This window comes from Lycorma delicatula, chromosome 2 (genome assembly GCF_047948215.1).
Source record: "Lycorma delicatula isolate Av1 chromosome 2, ASM4794821v1, whole genome shotgun sequence".
In the NCBI taxonomy this organism is placed as follows: Eukaryota; Metazoa; Arthropoda; class Insecta; order Hemiptera; family Fulgoridae; genus Lycorma; species Lycorma delicatula.
In genome coordinates this window covers 73,501,161-73,524,086 of record NC_134456.1, presented here as the reverse complement: position 1 = coordinate 73,524,086, position 22,926 = coordinate 73,501,161, and the positions used below count along the sequence as shown (strand labels likewise).

At 30.5% G+C, this 22,926-nt stretch overlaps 1 protein-coding gene across 3 annotated transcripts in view; it reads left to right on the top strand.

The window, feature by feature from the left end:
• The window catches only part of RhoGAP102A (Rho GTPase activating protein at 102A), a 449,504-nt gene that overhangs the window by 341,445 nt on the left and 85,133 nt on the right, over window positions 1–22,926 (top strand). For all 3 annotated transcript variants that reach the window (XM_075355555.1, XM_075355554.1, XM_075355556.1), the window contains one exon: window positions 13,671–13,784. In XM_075355555.1, coding sequence (XP_075211670.1) covers window positions 13,671–13,784 — 114 coding nt within the window. The remainder of the gene's footprint in view (window positions 1–13,670; window positions 13,785–22,926) is intronic.

The following is a 22,926-nucleotide window of genomic DNA, read 5'->3' as shown; positions in this document are numbered from 1 at the left end:
TGAGCCTATTTGCCCCCATTTCTAAAAGCTGAAACAACACCTTTGGAATGTAAAATACAAACAATTTTGAAGCTTTCGCAAATATACTACGCTAAATAGTTAACTGTTTTTTAAAAAAAATATAGCGAGTTGTAGTAATGAAATATCCTGATTTTCAAAAACAAAAATGATAATTTTACTCGTAACATGTAAACGTAATAAAAAATACTGTTATAAATTTATTGTACTCTTCATAACAGCAAACAAAAGATACTTCTATGAAAGATTTTTATACTTATTCAAAAATGAGAGAAAAATTTCTCAAACAAGTACAGGGAATAAGGAGGTGAATGCTAGAAAAAAGTAAACAAGAGAGCTATAAATAGTAAGATTTAACTTAACATTATATCACTGCTCTATATAATTTACGGTTAAGTTTATTAATAGTTTTATTTTTAATGCTATTAAATTATAAAATTCACCATTTACCGACGGAAAATTTCTCACAATATTTAGAAATACCCGGTTATAATCTGTGCGCTTCAGTTGTGTTAGTGTGGGGCCGGTTTTTCCCCTGCTCCTGCGCAGACCAGAATGAGGTTACGTTCTCCTTGTAACGTGACTTAAATTGGTCAACTTGTTTACATGAAGATCTGATTTTCTATGTTGCGTAAAACATAATTTTGATTGGTATGAGTGTAGCACTGATTTAACTTCAAACTCGTTCGTTTTCTGAGGCATTCACAGTCATGAACGGTGCTGTCAAATCTGGCCTAGGCGCGAGGTTCGCGCTTCCGCTGTTTCGGTCAGTTGGTTTGAGGGAATCATGTTAGGTTGGATGTGAAGATGCCCGTTTGAGGCCTACGTGAAGGCGAAATTTGATTTGTATTTTACTGATGCAAATGTCTGTCGAGCCATTTACATCGGTGGCATCCCGACCGAGGCCTGTCTGATGACTGTGAGATGTAATCAGTTAGAGGGTCTAAAGACGACCTCCGGTAAAGCCTCTCAGTGCTCTGAACGGAGGGGTTGTTGTGGCGACCGGTAACGTTACAACTTGGGTGTCTTCCCCCTAACAGGTTGGGATGTGTTAATGTGGAAATATTAGGCGATAAAATTATTTTATCGCCTAAATTTTATCGGGTTATAAGTTTCGTTACGAAAAAACCCTGAGTATATCTTAGAAACTACTTACAGAAAAATAAATCTGACAGTTTCGGGTTTCAGATGATGAAAATACAATCACATCGCAGTACTACACGATGCAGTTACACGTAATACAGCTCGCAAACATTTAAATAAATTTAAACATAACAGTTTATCAAATAACAAAAGTGTATTGATTTTGATACACCTATTAAAATACTAGCGAATATTGAAAGTAAAAGTAATTTTTCAAACATTTACATCTTTTCTTTCATTTCTATGATAAAGTTTACTTCCAGTTTTGAAAGAAATAAACATTTTTTAAATAAAATTATTATTAAAATACGTAAATTTTCTGCTAAAATCATCATAATTTTTATATTGAGAACAATTACCTTTACCTTTCTTAGCTTTATTATAACTAAATCACCTGAGTACAACAAGTTGTGAAAATGAAAAATATCTGAAATGCGTCAACAAGTTATGACGAAGCTAAGAAGGGTAGATAAATGTACAAATATAAAAAAATCAAATAAATTAACAGGAACAATAAAGATTTAATACAATTCCTATTTTTAAGGGGGAAACGCCTAATTCTTTAATAAGAAAAGAAACTTGTTTCAATACCGTTAACTCCTAAATCGAAGAAAAAGAGGTTTCGAGTCTGTACAACTTAACTTTACAAAGTCTGTTTTCATTTCACACACTTTAAAACTGTAAAAGATTATACGAATGACGACGATAAAAGAGTGTTACGGACAAGTTTATGAAAAAATAAAAGAAATTATTATTATCAACAATCTTATATCTGTTGATAATTTTAGGTAAGTACAGAACACATATGAATCAAATTTTCTCCAAGTCAAATCCCTGTTCTTAAACAGATTTTTTAAAACTTAACTAAATATTCGCCCTTACATATAAATGTCTATATCAAGTGTTATTCATTAAACAATAAACCGAGTTGAGATATACAGACAAAAAATAAATAAATATTAAAAAATAAAAAACAAGACTGCAAAAAAAAAAAAATTATATGATAATTAATAATATACGATAATTAAAGATTGTGCTGGTGACAATTTTGCATATAATATAATTTTGTTTTCAAATTTTTAAATTTATTTAAAAATATATGTACATGTTTATACATAATCTATGACACTACCGGTAACGTAAGGATTCTAACGCGGGGTCATACATCTAAATCGGTTCAGCCGTTGAGCTGCTACGGTAGAACAAACATACATAAACCCTAAATACATTACTCTCCAATTTGGGCAGTCGTGTAATAAAGAACAACATTTATGAACATACATTTTATGAACAAAAAGAACAACATTTTATGATACATACCAACATACATTTAATTTTTTTTTCTTTTTAATTACCTACATTTTAGTATTTTTATCCGTTATTTAAAAATCTAGGGCTTGAGTTAGTTTAAATAATATTACAAGACTATCAGAGGCAGGTTACCGACAATAATATCTAAAAAAAAAAAAACCATTGAAATCGGTTCCTCATTTATTAGGCTTGAACCAATAAACGCACTTACAAAACACATGGGTCGAATTATGAAATCTCCGAGTTTTATGAAACTGGTTCAAAATAAAATTTCTTAAATTTATTGCAGTAAAAAAAAAAATATATAAATATAAATAACATTAAAAATATGTTTTTCTTGTAGTACGATACATTTCTGAGCACAATGTGAAATAATTCTCTTTTGTTATGCCTACTCAACCGAGCTATTTTTAAAAACAATGTGTTATAAACGTAGTACTACTATCAGACTGTAGAGTTAAAGAGGACCATCATATATTTCCACAGAGGCTATTTTTATAAATGACATTTTTAGACAGTTAAATATAATTTTAGATACGCATAGGATAAAATAAAAATAGCAATATTACACATAAAATATATTAAAATGTGGTTGTTATAAATAAATTTGAATAGTTAATACAACCCTATTATAAAAAATTATGAGGAAACTAGAATAATAACCACAATGCAGTTTAATATATCTTATATAAACATAAACAAAATATTAATTTTAAAAAAAATTTATAACAAGTGAATACAACTGAAATAACTAAGAAATGTAAAAATTTTGGCATACATATTAATTTAAAATAAAAATAATAAAGGAAAATTACTGGATGTAGACAATATTAACGGATTTCGAACGGAGAATAACTTCTATTTTCTTTAACTATAAATTTGGAACGGTAAGATTAAACAAAATCCTCTAACGAGTTTCTACTCCTAACATACATTACAAAAATAAGTATTATTTATTTATACACTTTTATTAATTTATATACTTACTATATAAAATTATGGAAATCCCTCAACAACTTTAAAACCGTTCCAGATAGAATACTGAATAACTTTCAGGATAAGCTATCGGTCAACTACTTTATCATTTGACGAGAAATAGAGTCTCAACCCTTTTCTGGGGATGACCCAAGGGGGTTGTAACTCAAATATTTTAAACGGTAACACTCTTGATATGATACATCATTTTAAAGGTCTCTTTAAGACAAGAAGAATAATATAAATAGAAAGTTGGTACGATATTTGTACCCAAAATGGCGGTGGGATAAATTTTCGATTTTGAAAATTTAGTAAGTTGAAATAATAAAATTAAATAAAAATACATTAAACTGAATTAAATTAAAATTTAATCTAATTTATTAAAATCTATCATAAAAGTTATTAAAAAATTATTTAAAAAAAAATGGTTTTGTTCCCATTTAACAATTAAAAACAAAAAAAACCCTTAAATCCCTTTCGGCACACCGGTAAGCGGAGATAGATTTCACATGTGCTAAGTAGAGAATAAAAAATATTTTCAACGTTAAAAAAAAACCCCAAATTTACTCATTAGGACAATTGTTATACGTAAAAAACGTTTCACATGTTTAGCATACGACAAGCCCCATATTATAATTCCAACAACATTTTGGTCACCCCTTGCCGGGTTGATCATATCAAAAATTGTTTCAGACAAAAGTTTTAGGTGGTATTTAGAGGACTAACGACCACTTTGAACCGATTCGACGTTGAGCCTATCAAGAGAAGAATAATTTTTTTTGTCTCCGAAAACCGATTTTTTCCACCCCGTGGGCCAATGGTTGGTGATATCAAAAAAATTTACTTATATATGTTTTAGGTACTTATCCAAAGAATAGCAGGAACTTTAAACGAGTTAGATATTTTACTTGATAAAAAAGTTATAGCAATATTTTTTTCGAAACAGCCACCTTCATAGTCTGATTTTGACCGTTAACGAATCTGACCGAGATTTTGGGTCGTTACATTTTAATTATAAATTTGAAAGTTATTGGCGCAAAATTACGGTAGTTATCGTGTTCCCAAGAAAAGAAAATATATTTATAAATGTATGTATAAACTTTTGAAATGACGGTGGTTTTGGGGTCTGGGGGATGTGAAACACGAAGATATATCGAAATTTTGCAGAAGTGAATCATGGTACCCATTACAATAGGTAGCTTTCTTATGAAATCTATCTAATATTGTCACCTAATTATGCTGATCATTGATAGTCTCTTCCCATTTTTGCAAAAATGAAGCTTTCATCATTATTGTGTAATATTCCATTTAAACTGTTTCATTAATAAACTGTTAGTTTATCAAGAGAATTTTTTTTTTGATAGGTTGGCTAGCTGATTTTGTCTACCTTTACCGCATTTGTAAGCCACTTTTGTTATTTACATTATTTTCCCTTTTTTTAAATTGTTTTTAACTGAATTAATCTTTTCTGTGCTACCTGCTAACACTGCTATCAACACGTCACTTAGTGTTCAGGAGAGGGGCACACTTTTAATGTGTTTCCTTTCGGCACGCCGGGAGGCGGAGGTAGATTTCACCGGTGCTAAGTAGGGAATAAAAAAGATTTCCACCTTAAAGTTACGAAAAACTTCAAGTTTACTCAATACAATAGTGGTTGCATCTGAAAAAGGTTTAGCATACGACAAGCCCAATCTTCCAATTCCAGCAACATTTCGGTCATGCCTTGCCGTAAGAGTTGGTCATATCAAAAATTGTTTCATTTTAAATTTTTAGGTAATGATTATAGGAATAAGAACCACTTTAAACCGATTCGATTCTATGTCTATTAAGGTAGGTATGAATTTTTTTGCCTACAAAACCCCATTTTTTCCACCCCCTGGGCCAATGGTTGGTGATAACAAAAAGCTTTACTTATATAAGTTATAGGCTCTTATCCAAAGAATTATGGGAACTTTAAACGAATTCGATATTTTACTTAATAAAAAAATTATAGCAATATTTTGTTTTTTCGAGAAAAAAAACAAGCCATGCCATTTCCATCCCATGGTCCGATTTGTCCCATTAACGAACTTGACCAAGATTTTGGGTCGTAATGTTTTACGTATCAATTTGAATGTGATTGGCGGAAAATTACGACAGTTATCGTATCCACAAGAAAGTAAAGTATATATTATATATAAATTTTGAACTGACGGTGGTTTTGGGGTCTGGGGGATGTGAAACGTGAAGATATGTCGAAATTTTCCGAAAGTCGAGTCATAGTACTCATGTCAAGAGGTAGCTTTCTTATGTATTTGTATCTATTTTTATAAATTTTATTTCAGCTAGAATTATAACAAAAAATTGGAGAAAAAGGAAGAAAGGTTTTCGTAAGTAAAATGTCTAAGCTTTGAAATACAATTCGTGCAGTTACATTGCAGTTAAAAGTTATAAATGTTTTTAATAAAAACAAAAGGAACAAAATGATTACGCAAAAATGCTACACAATTTGCCGTAATAAAGATTAAAAATATTACATGACTCATTTCATAATTCTATGAAATTAAATACCTGAAGTTTGAATTTCCGATTTACAGAATGAGAAATTGAATCACGCTTTCGTTTTGACATTTTCTTGGGACCTTTGAATCCAAATACAATTTGAATAATCTCTTTCTTCTGAGTTGACAGTTCCTTTTGGGAGAAATATTTTTTTAATTATGTTGTACTTCCTTAATGTTATGTGAACTAAAAAATTGCAACAATACAAAATCATTTCTTTATTTGTTGCAATTAATTTTTTTTAATTAGTCGCATCTCAAAAACAAAATATTACCATGCATATAAGGAATATCTTTACATTGATTCAATGGATATCAATACTTTATAAATACTTTAAATACATACAATTTTTATAAATTACTTACATTCAATTTTGAATTTAATTTCCTAACTAAATTCTTCGTGGAAGAAATTACAAGAGGATTATCATCTGTAAATCCAAATTTTCATATAAATCCTTTTTGACCGTAAGTTAAGCAACTTTAGGAAAAGAACAATCCTGTATGGAAGAAAACAATAATTTTAAAATGTATAAAAGAATAATTTTCATAATAATATTAATATTTATATATTGAATATAAATTAGGGTTTAAATGTAAAATTATAAAAACTCAATTTTTCATTTATTTACTTCTGATGACACTATTATAAAAAAAAAGAATCAACTAATGACAATTAAGTTAATATATTTTCAAAATATTAATGTGCTTTTATTTTTAATCTAAACACACTATTTTATATTTATGGAAAATGTATTAATAATATCTTTTCATTTAGAAATTTTTTATTAAAAATGTTTTCGCATTAATGAAAAATCATCTTCGAGTCAGTTTAGACACGTACATAAAATTTCAAATTTTAAAATTCTGCATCTCTTGAATAGTACAGAATAAAAAAGCTGACAACACAGTTGTAGAACTTTTCAGAACGCGGCTGTGGGTTGTTTCTGATGCACGGCTTACACACATAAGTTAATTTAAAATATTTATCATTTTATTTAAATATAATATTTTTCTGTTTATTTAATTCAATGATTCCAACGTGCGCACGCATACCATATTTAATTTGCGCCGGTGTGGAGGTACTAACGGTCGGCACTAACTAATTCACAACTGACATAGAACAAATTTTGCTTGTGCGGTCGGCAGACTGGTGTAGCCGCAAAGCTAAACGCACCATGAACCAAGCCAACCGGGCAATCGAGTTCGACACCTAGCCAGACCAAGTTACTTTTTTACACTTTTAATATTATTCATTTATTAAATTCCACCGCTCCCCTGTGACGTCTCAACATAGCAGACGACTACAACCGCATTTTATGGGATGGATTGCGATTTTGCAAAAGTTTTTTTCCAAATATAGTTATTTTTTTAATTTTTAACGAATGTGCCTAAGAAAAATATTACCTTAATTAGGCGAAATCTCGAGATACTGAGGGTATCCTTGCTTTACAGCCTCACTTCATTGACCTTTGAAGTTGAAAATTTAACGACATCAATGTCCCATATGTAGAAGTAATATTCTACAAGTAATCAAGTAATCAAAGTTTGGTCAAAATCGGTCCAGTAGTTCTGGAGATATAAGGTGATTTAGAGCCCAACAGCCGAATGCAAGCACTTACATACGAATGTTAACTATCTAGAAAATTTCAATCCGGTTTTTTGGGGTTTCTTAGGCGTCAAACTATCAAGATCCGGTGAAAAATGCATATGCCCAAATTAGATTGATTACAATACTTTCCCTTGTAGAGCTATAGCTCTGCTATAGCGCTGGCTAGACGGGAAATTAAAAATTACGAAAATGTTTTGATGCGATTTTCTTGAAAAAAAAGAAGTACAAGAAAAGACGTTGGTTTTACTTGGAACTATGGTTTTATTGATGTCTCTTCATAATTGGTGGTATACCGCAACCATCATTTAAAACACTACTAAAAAATCTTTTCAATCTTCAAAAAAAATTATATTACTGGATGATGGAATGTTACCTCTCATTCATATTTCTATACACTTTTTTGATAATTTTTGACTTTTCTACAATTATTATAAAATAAGAAAATTATTTAACAAAAACCTTTATAAAATTAAATTCACAAAATTAAAATAATAAAGGGATTTTAGTTAAATTCTAAATTATTTGTAAAAGCATTTTTTTTCTGATAGTGATTGATTGTTAATAATCAATATGATTATTAATAATTTTTATAAGAGTATAAAAATTTTGATAACTTGCGCATGTTTTATGTTTTTAATAAATCTTCTATTTTAGAGAAAAATATTATTCCTTTCATTTTTTTCTCGCACTTAAGACATATTAGTGCACTTTTTGTTTTGTATATTTTTTCTTTAAAATTAACAGGTTGACTGCCATGAGACATCAATTGATGTCTCAGCCAGTTACCATTATTGCTATGAGACATAATCGATGCCTCAGATTTGCAATTCAATACTGCTTCGAGACATCAAATGATGTCTCAATGTTATGTCACACTTAAGATGCAATATTATTGTTTATTTTTTTGTATCAAATTACATATTATTTTAAAGATGAAGTTCCGTATGTTATTGTGTTGTATGTAGCACAGATGTTTTTCTTTACATTTGAAATTGAAGAATGTTTTTTTTTTTAAATTCACCAAACAAATGCAAAATAAACATAATTGAAAAGTGTTGTAATAAAACGTGAATTAATTTTAGTCGTTTACTGACAATGTTTAGTTATATTTTAATACAAAGTACTCTTAAAAAAATTAAATTCAATTTTTACTTTAAAAATCTCAATTCGAAGTATAATTATTAGTAAGATCTGATTATATTACCTTTAGAAATTTATTTTAAAAAAAGTATAGCAATTAATAAAAATACTATTCAAACAATTCTGTAGTTATAGAATTAACAATAAATACATCAGTTGTTACTAAGTAAAAGATATTATAATTCAATTAAAATATGCTAAACATTCTGAGACATCAACTGGTGTCTCGTTATCCACGGTTGCTATAAGACACAAATTGATAGCACAACTTTATTTTTTAATATTTTAAAAGTAAAGTTGCAAAGTGAAATTGTTATCAAAAATTATTAATGGGGTACCAAAACCTTCATTGAAATGAAAGAAAAAAAGGTAGCACTGATGTTTTTAGCAAAATACGTATAGCAGCCTTGGAAATGTTGCATTTTTCAGTGTGACAGTTTACCTGTTAATTACATTCGTAATTAACCAATATTAGTATATAACCAATTCGTAAAAAACCATTATTAAGTTGAGTGTGCTGGATTACAACCTTTCATGTATCATCTTGCTGCACCAGTTTTTTATTACCCATGTTGGAACAGTAATCTTAATGATAAAAGTAAAATATCGTTTGGGGATGGATATAAGGGATGAGTAGAGGCCGAACAAGATTATAAAAATAAAATTATTTATTATAAGGCAAAAACTAAATTACTATATTTGCAGTACATACGTAGTATTTCAAATTACAAAAAATCACATTAACCACTCATTTTTAGATTTCCAAAAATCTAAGATTTTAAAATAAGAACTAATTTCTCTATTAATTAAAATTACTGAGTTACCAGGCTATATAATCGGTTGTACATAGCACCGGTAGAATGTTGACTCTAGTCCCTCACGAAATCAGTAAGCGTTATTTTGGCTCAGATTTTAAATTAACGATTTATCAGTAAACTTCATACTGGAAATATATTGAATAAAAAGTTGGCATGAAAGTTTAAAATTTAGAATTAAAATTACAATGTTACATTACACGCCTATAAATATAAATGAAATTTATAAACATCAGACTAATGAGACATTATTAAGAATGCAACAAAGAATAACGTTCAATGACGCACACTAAAGATTCATTTTACATTACGGTTTGCATTTAAAAACTGTTCGTACACATCTTACGTCAACAGTGGGTTGTTGATATTTGTCTACGACCCACGTTTAAAAATACAGAAGAAAATCAAAACAGTAAGGTTTTAAAATATACTATAAGAACAAGAATAACCTTTTATCAAATGATTTTATTTCAATATTCGTTGGATTTTTTCAATGTTATGTAAATAACATTCAATTTAAAAAAAGATTAATTCCTTCATTCTATTAAATAACTAGGTTTCAGTTATAACGTAATTATATCACACTATTAAATTCATGGTCACAAGTTTAATAAAAAGGATGATAAAAAAAAGTTAACGATTATTTTACTTTTATTACGACTATTGAAAAAAAATAGTTCGATCTGTTTTTTATACATATTTTCATTTTTTTAAAAATCCGTTAAAAGAAACTTCAATATTTCTTTAAGATGAAAAAAAATTTACTTAAGATAAAACACAAAGAAAATATAATTTTTTTATCTCAATTCAGTGTATATAAATAAATAAATTTGGAACTGTTTAGATCCACCATTTGATTCACTGATTTAAAGGTAAATTGTATCTATAATAATTAGGGAAAATAATTATTTCTTTAGAATCCCTGAGAGTAATCGTAGTTTGAAATAAAAAATTATGAATTGAAAAGAGTAAACTTCTACGTTAAAACTTCGTTAAGAAATTTTCTTTCAATAGTCACACCTAAGTTAAAACTCATTAAAGGCCAAAGTCTAGCTAAAGGGTTTATAATAATTTCACATGCCAGACAATTCCGGGTATGTTCCTTTACGATAAAAATAAATATTAACAGTTTACCTTAACCCAGCGTATGTCAAAATACGGATATAATGCATAATATCAACATATATTCATAATACAAGGTTTTCAAAAAATGGTGCAACCTTATGGAAGAATCTTTCCTTTTTTGTTGCATGTTTAATTGAGGAATTTTTTTTTTTTAAGCGCGAAAAACGCCTACGCGTTATCATTACCCGGATTTTTTTTAATGAAAAATAATAAAAGAAATTAGAGGTAATCTAAAAGATAAATAGAACTTAAAACTAATATCACAGATAAAATCTAAAATAAAATCAAATGTAAATACAATTTAACAAAGTCCGAGATAGGTGTAAAGGGCCCATTCTCGGATAACAAAAGACTGAAGAAAAAGCTAAAAAACATAAAAACTCAAACTTAAAACTAGGTTAAAAACTAAAATAACAAAATTAAATAAAACTTATAACTAATATCACTAAAATCTTACAACTAATATTACAGACGAAGTCTTTAAACCATAAAAGCAAAAATAATAAAAAAAACTATATAAAATTTAACAAATTCGATAAGGAATGTAAAAGGCTCCCTACTCGGATAACAAAATCAGAAGCACAGAATCGCAAAATTAAAAAATAAAAAACAAACTTATTTAAAACTCTTCCAGTACAAAAAATATACGCGACAATATTAAATTTTTTTATTAACCCAGCACTACGCAAAAATAGTAACATCCGGTTTAAAACTTCATTATTATTGCACAAGACACCACAGATGTTTCTTGGTAGTTAAATTTACGACGCAACGCCGCATAACATAAGCAATCTATGAGTATGTGGAATTGAGGAAAAATGGACTACACAATGCAGCAGAGAATATTCATTGTCTCCCAATACTTTAGATACGCCAGTTATGCCCAGACCAAGAATGCCTTCAAACAAAATTATGGTGTGGATGCGCCAAACAAGTCTTCCAATAAGAGGCTGTACGACAAAGTCCAAGAGAAAGCAAAATGCGGCAGCCGCAGCCAAAAGTGGTCGACCGAAATTGCTAACACCAGTCGTTGATAGACATGCAATCTGCATATTCAGTTAGACCCAAGAAATCTGTGCGACGCCTATGTAGCCAGTCTGGTCTCTCCGTTCGTATTGCTCACAAGGCATCGCGCAAGTGTTTGAAAATGCACCCGTATAGAATTCGTGTTGTTCACGAGTTGTTACCTTCAGACACTATAAAACGTGTAGCTTTCTGTCGGCGGTTCATGTCATCTATAACGCCAGATGGAGAAAAACTCGACGACTTATTTCGGTCTGATGAGGCACGGTTCCATTTCATGAATGCGTGAATGCAGAGAATTCACGCATTTAATGTACCGAAAATCCACATCAGCTGCACAAGTCTCCTCTGCACCGACAAAAAGTGGGTGTTTGGTGTGCAATGTCACGTAGGCGAATCTTCATGACATTCTTTCACGGTACAGTGAACAGTAAGCGCTACATACAGATGGTGCAACAATTTGTTAACACTGTACCTGTAGACGAGCTCGACTAAACGTGGTTTCAACAAGACAGCGCTACGGCTCATACAGCCAAAACACTATAACTTTCTTGGGTCAGTGTTTTCAAGTGATTTCGAAGGGGTTGTGGGTCTCCTGATTTATCCCTTCCTGACTTATTGTTGTAGGGATATCGTAAGGATGCTGCTTACAAAACACATCCTTATACCACTCCCGAATTGCAGAGCAACATTGAATGATGTATCGCTGAAATTTTTTTTTAACAAACGTTACAACATGTGTTTAAGGCAACGTGCAACGTTGCCTGCAACGTGCAATTCCAATTATGTGAATCGCCACGTAATGGAGACCACTTTCAACTACTATTGTAACTTACTCAAATTCCCATAAGATTGCGTCACCTTTTGAGTACCCGTACGATAATCTAACTAATTTAAATGTATAAATAACTGTGTTATCAAAAAATACATTTAATATATCAAACCGTTACAATAATATATAGTTATTATATAATTAATACATAGCGATTGTTGCTAGAAAGCGATTTATGATTTATAAAAAACGTTTTTATACTTCGTTTTTATACAAAAGATTGCAGTATTATATGCAATCTTTTCTGGATGTGGTCCATGCATTCTTGTTCTGCAATATTAACTGGTAACTAAAAGATTTAAATTCATTTTCAACATAGACGCATTTCATGTGGACATAAAATAACTAAAAATGTAAGACCCCCTGCTAATATAGTTCCACAAAGTTCACTTTAAAATGTAAAATTTCAAGTTAGGTTGTAGAAGTTATGTAAATTTAGGTACCATGCGTAATTATAAACTATTGCTTATTTACCTGATTCAGGAAACTACACGCTTAAGCCCAACTACAGCTACTTAAACGTGCTTTCTACTTTTTGTGATGAAATATGCATTTTGTAGTGTGTAAAAAAGATTTTAAGCCCAGAATCAGGTCTGGGTTTCGATCGGTGATGATTGAGGCTTCAGTAATAATCAAATTAACAGATATTTAATAACCATAAAAACTACAATAAGAATATGAAAATACAAGGTCCAATTTAACGTAAAAAATAAAATTAAGGAGAAAAATTGAATTCATAATTTTGACTTACAGACTAATGAATTCTGTAAGTCAAAATACATTGACTTACAGAATAAGTCAATGTATTATTTCGTAATAAAAAAATAAGCTGTTCAGATTTCATAACTGCTAAATCATTGAGTACATTCTTCTCTTATAATATCTAAATTAAAAAAAGTTCAATTAAATTCTTTATTTTTTTACTTCTAAAGGTGGGCCATAAATAAATCAATAATTTTTTTTAGCTTCATTACACCCGTTCGTTTAAATAAAATGATTCATCGAAAATAACAAAATTATTTTTTTTCTTTTTAAATTATAAATAATTATTTTTTATTTAAAAGATATATATATAGTATGATATTTTACAATCATCTTGTACTGTTTTTAAGATATATTTTGTAATATGTTATCAGAGACTATGTCAAGTTCAGTACAAAAACCAAAAAGAAGAGCTCATTTACTGAAAAGAAAAGCAATAACGACAGGGTTTTTCGATACCAACAGGAAGGAGCCTGACAAAGACAAAGGTATGAAAACAATTATAATTTTTCCTAACATTTTTACATTACTATTTCTCTTATTATAAGAAATAAATAAATGTTTACGTATTTGTACGTGTATATATATATATATATATATATATATATATATATATATATATATATATATATATGTGTGTGTGTGTGTCTCCCTACCCCCTTCACCATCAATAATGCTCTCTCTCTCTCTCTCTCTCTGTGTGTGTGTGTGTGTGTGTGTGTGTGTAACTTATTGACAAACATAGAAAATAAAAAACTACATTAAAATACAAAATCTCAGTTATATGCGTTTTCGCAAGAACGATACTCAACAATATTTTTGAAGAAAATCGTTAAAAAACCCTACAAGACTACTGTTGGTATTAACGTAAAAAGTACAACACGATTTCAAAACATACGCAAAAATTAACGTAAGTTGAAAGCTCTCCCTCCATAAACTATCAAATTTCCAAAAAATTATAAAATAAGAAACTCATATATATATATATATATATATATTTTTTTTTTCTTATTTTATAATTTTAACCCACAATATATATATATATATATATATATATATATATAATGTGAGTTTAATTAAAGCTAATAAATCTCTCTCCGCCGGCCTCCGTGGTACGAGTGGCAGCGTTTCGGCCTTCATCCGGAAGTCCCGGGTTTGAATCCTAGTCAGGCATGGAATTTTCCCACGCTACAAAAATTTTCATTCATCTGATCCTCTGAAGTTATAGCTAACGGTGGTCCTGGAGGTTAAAAGAAAAGAAAAAGAAAAAATCAAGGTATTCATATCTACACTCATTATAAATAGAGGTGTGCGGCCATAATTTTATTTATAATTTCGATTAGGATATCATCTGAATGAATCATTAGCATTAATTGAAAGAGCGAGCGAAGCAGGTAAAGAATACCTGCACAAATCTGCGCAAAAACCACACACATTAGTATAAAACAAGGAAAGTTTTAGGTTATTTATTTACATGTGTTATAATCGCATATCGTATTTAAACAATTTAAGAAACGTTCATTTTTACTATATCCTTTTCTTATTATTTTTATCTTTAACCAATTAGTCATACATTATAATATTTAATTAAAAATTAAAACCGCTGCTAAGTCGATTAAACCTAATAAATTTCTCAAGTGATATTTTGAAATATTTTCTGGACCGGTTACACATAAAGAGATTTATAATTCACTTTTGAAACATCGATGAGCTACAAATCCATAAACGAAACAAACAACCAGAAACAAAAAAAAAGTTACTATTTAGTAAAATAAACAGTGTTTGGCAGATAATCGTAACGCTTAGTTTATTTTGTACTGAGAAATCATTGTCTCGTCGGGATTCACAGCTACGACAACGCAGCTACGACGCATCGACAACGCAATCTGGCAGTTAATCAACAAACCAACGATCATTTCAGCGAATAAATCAATAGATAATATTAAATACATAATAACTGTAACAGAAAAAGCGAGTATTTTAGCACTGTATTAGTCAACGTTGAATAATTATAAGTATGCGAAAAATTCTGAAGTGATTAGTACGTATATTACTCAGTTTTCAATAATAGGTTACCACTTCCCAAAATTGAAACCAGCAGTCAAGGTAATTTTATGTGAAATCTAGTCCTAATAATGGTAAGCATTTCTGATTTTTTTTTTCTAGAACGTTATTGTTAGAACAAAATTTCTAACTCAAAAACGAACTTTCTTTATGGTTTTTCCTCTTACTATGAAAGACAAACAAAATGTTCAACAAAATTTTCTTCACGTTTTTCATTTACACACGTATGTGTATTTCGATGGTTCCTATTTAGGCTATTCAAACGCCAAAACATCCCCGCCCCTTTTTCCACCTTTCGCAGAAATCTAATATATTCTTTCCCCCTGAAGTTAGTACCTACCTAACAAGTTTGAAGAAAAAAAGTCTACGGGGTCCAGAGTTATAAGACCAAATACAGACCAACATAGGACCTTCTGAGAAAAAAGATTTTTGGACCTAGCATTGAAATATTGATATAGAGCATTGGAATAAAATTTTTTTTTTGCAAATCATTTACAATTTATTTTTTATTTATTTTTTAAAAAATAAAATTACTATCTCTAAAACACAAAACTTAAAATAACTATCTTTTAGATTTTTTTTTTTACCGATCTGTATACTTTCCCGTTATATCTATGATTCTATAGCTACATATATCTCTGTAGCCCGAAAAGTAAAAAATCTGATATGGACACCACATGACTTTCTTGTATGCCTATTAAATTACATAATTTTTTAATACATTTTTTTTTTTGTTATTGAATTATTATTTATTATAACATTTTTTTTACAATCACAGATTAATAATTATTAATAAATCAACATATTTAAATTTTTAAAAAAATTTAAAAAGGAAATGAAGTCAAATTCGAACCGATATGCCTTTCTCTTATAAGATCCAGAGTTATTTCATTAGTTAAAATTTTATTTGGCAATAACACTGGAACCTATGAAAAATAAGTACCACTTATACTCATATAAGTTGAAAAGCAGTTACGAAAAAGTCCAAAATCCACAGGTTTTTGGATTTTGAGATTTTTTGGTCCTTTTTGGTCGAATCGATTGCAATCAGAAGAGGAGGTGCACAACTAGATGTTACAACAGTCCTAAATCCAAGATTTCAACAACCTACGGCAAATCGTTTTTCATTTATGCGAGATACATACGTACACACATACGTCACGCTGAAACTAGCCAAAATGCATTCAGGGATGGTCAAAATGTATTTCTCCATTGAAATCTGAAAACTAAAATTTTTCGCGATTACAATACTTAGTACAACGAAGTAAAAATTGATACAAATTAATCACACTAACAAACTGCTATGAAAAATTCAGATGGATTGAAACAGCTGGTTTACTAGTGTAAAATACAATCAAGTGGTAAAATAACTTTATATTTTATTTTATCTCTTTATATTTATAAAAAAAACAAATAAATAATGTAAAAAGAGGAGGAAGAACATCTACATCAAGTGCTAAGTATCTACATCAAGTGCTTTCAATCTTAAAAGCAACACTCCAGATTTCTCATTCTGCCACCGTACAAAATTACTAGAATTATAAAATAAAAACCTTTAAAAAATGTGCAAGCGAAAAAATAAATAAATAAGCCTCTTTTCATTTAAGCAAATTTTTGTCTTGTTTATTTTCGATCTATATTTTTAATTTGGCATTATTATTGTTATTATTATTAATAAATAAATCAAAATTAACTAATAAAACTGAAAAATACGTATGCAAAAAAAAAATAGCCATAAGCCGTTTCTAGAAAACATACAAAACCTTACTTCAAAATACCTAAATTTACACGCTTATAATGCTATTTATAATATTATAAAGATATCATGATTAGGGGGAAAGACGGAAACAAAGATACGTTATTTTTGTAATGTTTCAGAATATTTTTGAGTTGTTTGGATCTTATATGTACAATCACCTTGGCTTTGTTGTTACGCTATTTCCTACTCTAGATTAAACAGCGCATTATCTTTCTCTATCTCTCTCTCTCTCTCTCTCTCGCTGTATATGTGTGTGTGTGTGTGTGCGCGCGCATGCGTGTGTAATTGGTAAAATATTTCACTATTCAAAACTTCTCATCTCTGTATTTACATTAGTAAAACATATATACAATTACACATATAGAAACAACTTCATAAATATGCACATTAATCATGTGTGTGTGTGTGTGTGTGTGTGTGTGTGTGTGTGTATATATATATATAATATATATATATACACACACACACACAGAGAGAGAGTGAGAGAGAGGGAGTGAGAAAGAGAAAGAGAGATATATCTGGATGGACAATCGGACAGTAGAGCATTGTATTAGTGTACTAATTATAGAAACACCTGTCCGACGTTCCTCCTGCCCACCCACTGGCCAGCCAACCAATACACATTCGTATTATGTATGCCTCCTGCTGAGTTCGTTGTCAAACAATTCAAAATGCAATGATCGTAGTTAAGTTGTTCCTGGTAATTTACTTGCAGGGCATTATCCTCCTACGTATAATATTTTGACCTACATTTCTTTTAAATAAACCGAATTAATGATACGAAACCGAGAAGCTGAACATAAAATTACACTTTAAAGTATTGTTTTACTTAACAATTGAATAATAAATTTCGTTAAACTTTAAAAAGAGGAAGCATTTTGACAGGAATGAACGGAAATATTTTAATATGACATAATACAAAACATTTACATTACCAGTAACATATCATCAGACGTGCGAATTTTTCTTATTAATATAATGACCGAATCAAATATTTACAATAACATATCAGCATAATAACTTAATAATCAACTAATAACTTTTTAATATGAAGTTAATTTTTAAGGTAAAAGCCTTACTTTTGCTCACTTTTGTGCACTTGAAAGCAGATTTTACAACATATATATATATATATAGTTACAGATTTAAATAGTTTTAAAATTCTAAATTTCATAATTCCTTACTGAACAGAAAGCGGGTGTAGTATTCATTACGTCATACAAAAAGCTGACAACAGAGTTCTAGGACTTTCCCATCACGCGGCTAAAGCCGCCTTCGGGGAAAGTCTTAAAACTGTAGGTTGTTTCCGATGTACCGCTTACACACACAAGTTAATTTAAAATATTTATAATTTTAAGTATAATATTTTTTTAATTTATTTAATTTAATGATTCTAGCTAAAGCGCACCTGCATAACGTACTTAATTTGCGCAGGTGTGGCGGTACTGGCGGCCACACCCGGTTGACACTAACTGAACTAATGAAATTTCACAACTTACATAGTTGAAATTTCAATTGTACGGTCGACAGACCGGTATAGCCGCAAGGCTTAACGCACCAGGTACCAAGCCAAGCAGGCGATCGAGTTTGAGACCCAGCCAGACCGAGTTACTTTTTTACAGTTTAAATATTAATCATTTATTTAATTAATTCTACACTCACCTATGATGTCACAACATCGCAGGCTATCCATATATATATATATATATATTACAGACGTTCCAGTAGTTCTGGAGATATAACGTGATGTAGAGACCAACACCGAACACATACACACGTACATATGAACGTTAATATGCAGAAATTTGTTATCCAGTTTTTTGGGTTCCTTAGACGTCAAGATTCGGTGAAAACCGCATGTGCACAAATTACAATACTTTCCCTTCTAGAGCTATAGCTCTGTTATAGCGCTATATAGACGGGAAAGTAAAAATGGGAACATTAATTTGTGGATTTACATTATTTGTCAATATTTCTTGTAGCTGTAACGTTTATAAAACACCTAATATATAACCGTCACTAATCAAAGTTGCTTTGCTTTCTCTGAGAGTATTAATACCTAGTTCGTATGGTGAATACAGTAGAGCTGTCAATTGTAGGATATCATTATCACCTGCTTGGCATGCTATAATGCATATAAACATCGTAAAGAAGAAAGCATGTCAATTTTACTTTTCCTAATAAGCCTGAAGCGGGATGCTTCTTACTGTTGGGAATGGTTAAGACATTTTCATACGAATTCCTTTATTTGTGTCTAGCCGTCCATAACCCTTAGTTTATTGGTTACATCCATCATACGAGAAGTGTTGAAATTTAAATTATAATTTTAAATTTGCGTCAAATAAAAGAAACAAAATCCGAAGATGGTATCACTGTTTAATGGATGGAAACAAGCGCTAACCTATTCCAGTGTTTCAGCACCCAACTATTTAACCTATTTTTATACAAATATGTGAAAAAGATGTGAATTCAAGAGTGGAATGCGTATCATTATAAAATGTCTTATAAAGCAAAATATGGAATCGTCAGAAATTTGTGAAAGATTCTTAAAAGACGGTTTGTTGAGGAAGCAACAATCAAGCATCTATAAATGGAGTTCACGGTCAAGGGTGTAGAGAATAAATCGTACTCTGGCTGTCCGTAAACATCGAAAACAGAAGAAATGGCTAATAGGATTAACAACACACTTATTCAAAATAATCGTGGAATTACAGTTCGGAATATTAGCAGCGTGGAAAACTGTATCGGATAGTATTAACGGAAACTGCACGCACTTCTGATTCCACGGACGAACACAAGCAGACACATTGTTAGCACATTACAGAGTTATCATAAAAGAATGGTGCGGTTTTGAACATGGTTTAAATTAAAACAGAATTACTTACAGTTTATGTTTTTCATTTTTCAAATTTGTCGTCTCGAACATTTTTTGACATAATTAATAATTTTCAATATGTGTGCCCTTAGTCGCTCGACAAATGTCCAAACGATACGCAACTTCTCTCCAAACATTAGTTAACATTTCTTCATTAATGGATGTCATTACTTCATTAATCCTGTTTTTAAGTGGTTTAGGTCGCGAATTTTTTGTGTATAAACAACGCTTTTGATGTACCCCCACAAGAAAAAATCGCACGGTGTCTGGTCTGGACTCCTTGGTGGCCAAAGAACGGGTCCTTGCCGGCCAATCAATCGATCTCCAACTTTTTCGATCAAAACGTCCGTGACCGATGCATTGAAGTGCGGGGGAGCACCATCTTGTTGGATATGAAGTCGATGAATGTTTTCGAGTTCATCCAGCTGAGGAAAGCAATAATCGGTTAACATGCCAATATACACAATTCCATTAATTGTTTTTTCAGCAAAGAAGAAAGGTTCTATTACACGATTTTTCATCACACCACACCAAACATTAACTTTAGGCGAATCGCGTTGTTTCTCAATAATTGCGTGTGGGTTTTCAGAGCCTCATATTTGTGAATTGTGTCTGTTAACACATCCATTCACATGGAATGTAGCTTCGTCTGTAAAAATTATATCACCTAAAAATGATTCGTTTTCACTTCTGTCCAACATTTCAACAACGAAATTGTAACGTTTTACACCATAATCGGGTTTCAATTCCTGCAGTATCTGGATTTTATAAGCGTGTAATTTCAGTTTTTTATGTAAAACTTTGTGAACTGTTGATTTTGGAATACCTAATTCGATGCTTCGATGGGGGATGGACTTCTAATTACCGATAGTCTAATTAGTTAAACCGTTTTGTCTGGTACACTTGGTCTGCCGGTTGATTTCTGTTTCTTAACTGATCCAGTTTCTTCGGATTGTTTGAACCAACGTGTTACGTTATTTTTGTGTGGTGGATCTTTTCCAAATTCACGTCGAAACGCACGTTGAACTAAAATTACAGATTTTAATTCAGCCATCAATAAAACACACTTTACTTTGTCTTTATCCGAGAACATAGTAACTCACTAAACTCACCGCAACAACAATACAAGAACTGACGTTGTGGTTACAACTGCTGATAAACAAACTTTTGGGTTGGAGGCTTTCAGGGGTACCTATATAACATCTAGAAATTTCCCTACAATCTTCCTATGAATTACTGAAACCGAACCATTCTTTTATGACAACCCTGTATAAAGAAAAGGGCGATAAATTTGTACAGTTTAATGTATTCTCATTACTGATGAAACTTGGGTACACCATTTTACTACAGAAAGCAAACGATCATCGATGCAATGTTGACATCCTTCATTTCTGGAACCGAAAAAGGCATAAACCACTTTTTCAACAAACAAATTATGGCTTTATACTTAAGGGATATACGGAGTGTTCTACATATAGATTTCCTAACAGAACAGCGCAATATAAACGCGGAGTATTACACAAATAAGAGTCCAGTAGAAACAGCCATCTGAAACAAGTCAACATTTCATAATATTTTTTACTGGATAAAGCGCGCGCTCATGTGGTCTCTCATTCGATGACTACATTTCAGTGAATTACAGTGAACTATTCTGCACCCTTATTATCTGGACCTCGCACCCTCTGACTTCCATGTGTGTTGGACCTTAAAAAGAAGTTATAGGGGTAAAACATTTTTTCAATGAACTCATTGAAGCTGTTCGAGAGTGAGTTGATCAGCGGCCACAGGCATCTTTCTAAGAAATATAGATGCTACCCGAGAGACGGCGCCTGTACAGAAACGAAAAGGAGGGAGACTATGATGAAAATAATAGTGTAAAATTAATTGTTTTATGTTACATTTAGAATAAACAATAAATTCTAATTTTGATGTGAAAGCTTCTGCACATATAAACAAATTCGCTTAAAAATCCCTTTTCAGTAACATATGTCTCATGTCAGTACATCTACAGCTGTTTAATTACGACATCTTATAAAATCTTATTTTTAGTATTGAATTTCTTTAAAAGATTTATTTAAATGCACGTATTGATAAAATTTTAATATAATCATCATTGTGCTGATTATTACATTTTTGAAGCTTTTCGAAGCAGTTTTTAGAAAAATTACTCTTATTTAAAAAAAAAGACCTTCAAATTACTATTTAAAAAATATTGATTTAACGACTATTGTTGCTTTGTAGTGTAATCGCATTACAAAAAATAAACATAACTGAATTTAACGGCATAATAGTGGAAACGTACTCATATATCCACCTTACAAGCACACGTTTACATGGCTAGGTTAGTCGAACCATATAAATGACAGTTTAATGTCAATTAGCTTAACTTCAAACGTGTCACAGAGGATTAAGACTTATAAATTTCTTAGGAATTTATTTATTATTTATTTCTATACTGTGACCGAATAATCTACTCCTACAAGGAATCAAATTACATGAAAACGTTTTTCATCCTTCATCCGTTTTCCATATAAAAGTTTATGTGGTTATATTTACATATACAAATAAATATGGAATGTAAATCTAACAAATATAAGTATGACGTGTAACATGATACGATTATGAAAAAGAAAGGAAAAGGTACAGCCATTTCTAGCAGTAACAAGAATTCCATGCCAGGATTATTAGGGAAAGTGAAGAATAAGTAGTTCCCCGTTTTTACTTAATTTTGCCGAATATAAAGTCGCATATTAGAATAACTAGTCCACAGAAATGCAGATAATGTGCATTTCAAGTGAGAAATTTTCATTTTTGTGTTTACCACATGGAATGATTAAATAAGGGCTAATAAAGTTTGTTATTACTCTCAGAGAAAGCAACTAAGCAAACGAAGTTTGTACATTAGATGTTTTACATGCGTTACAGTTGTAAG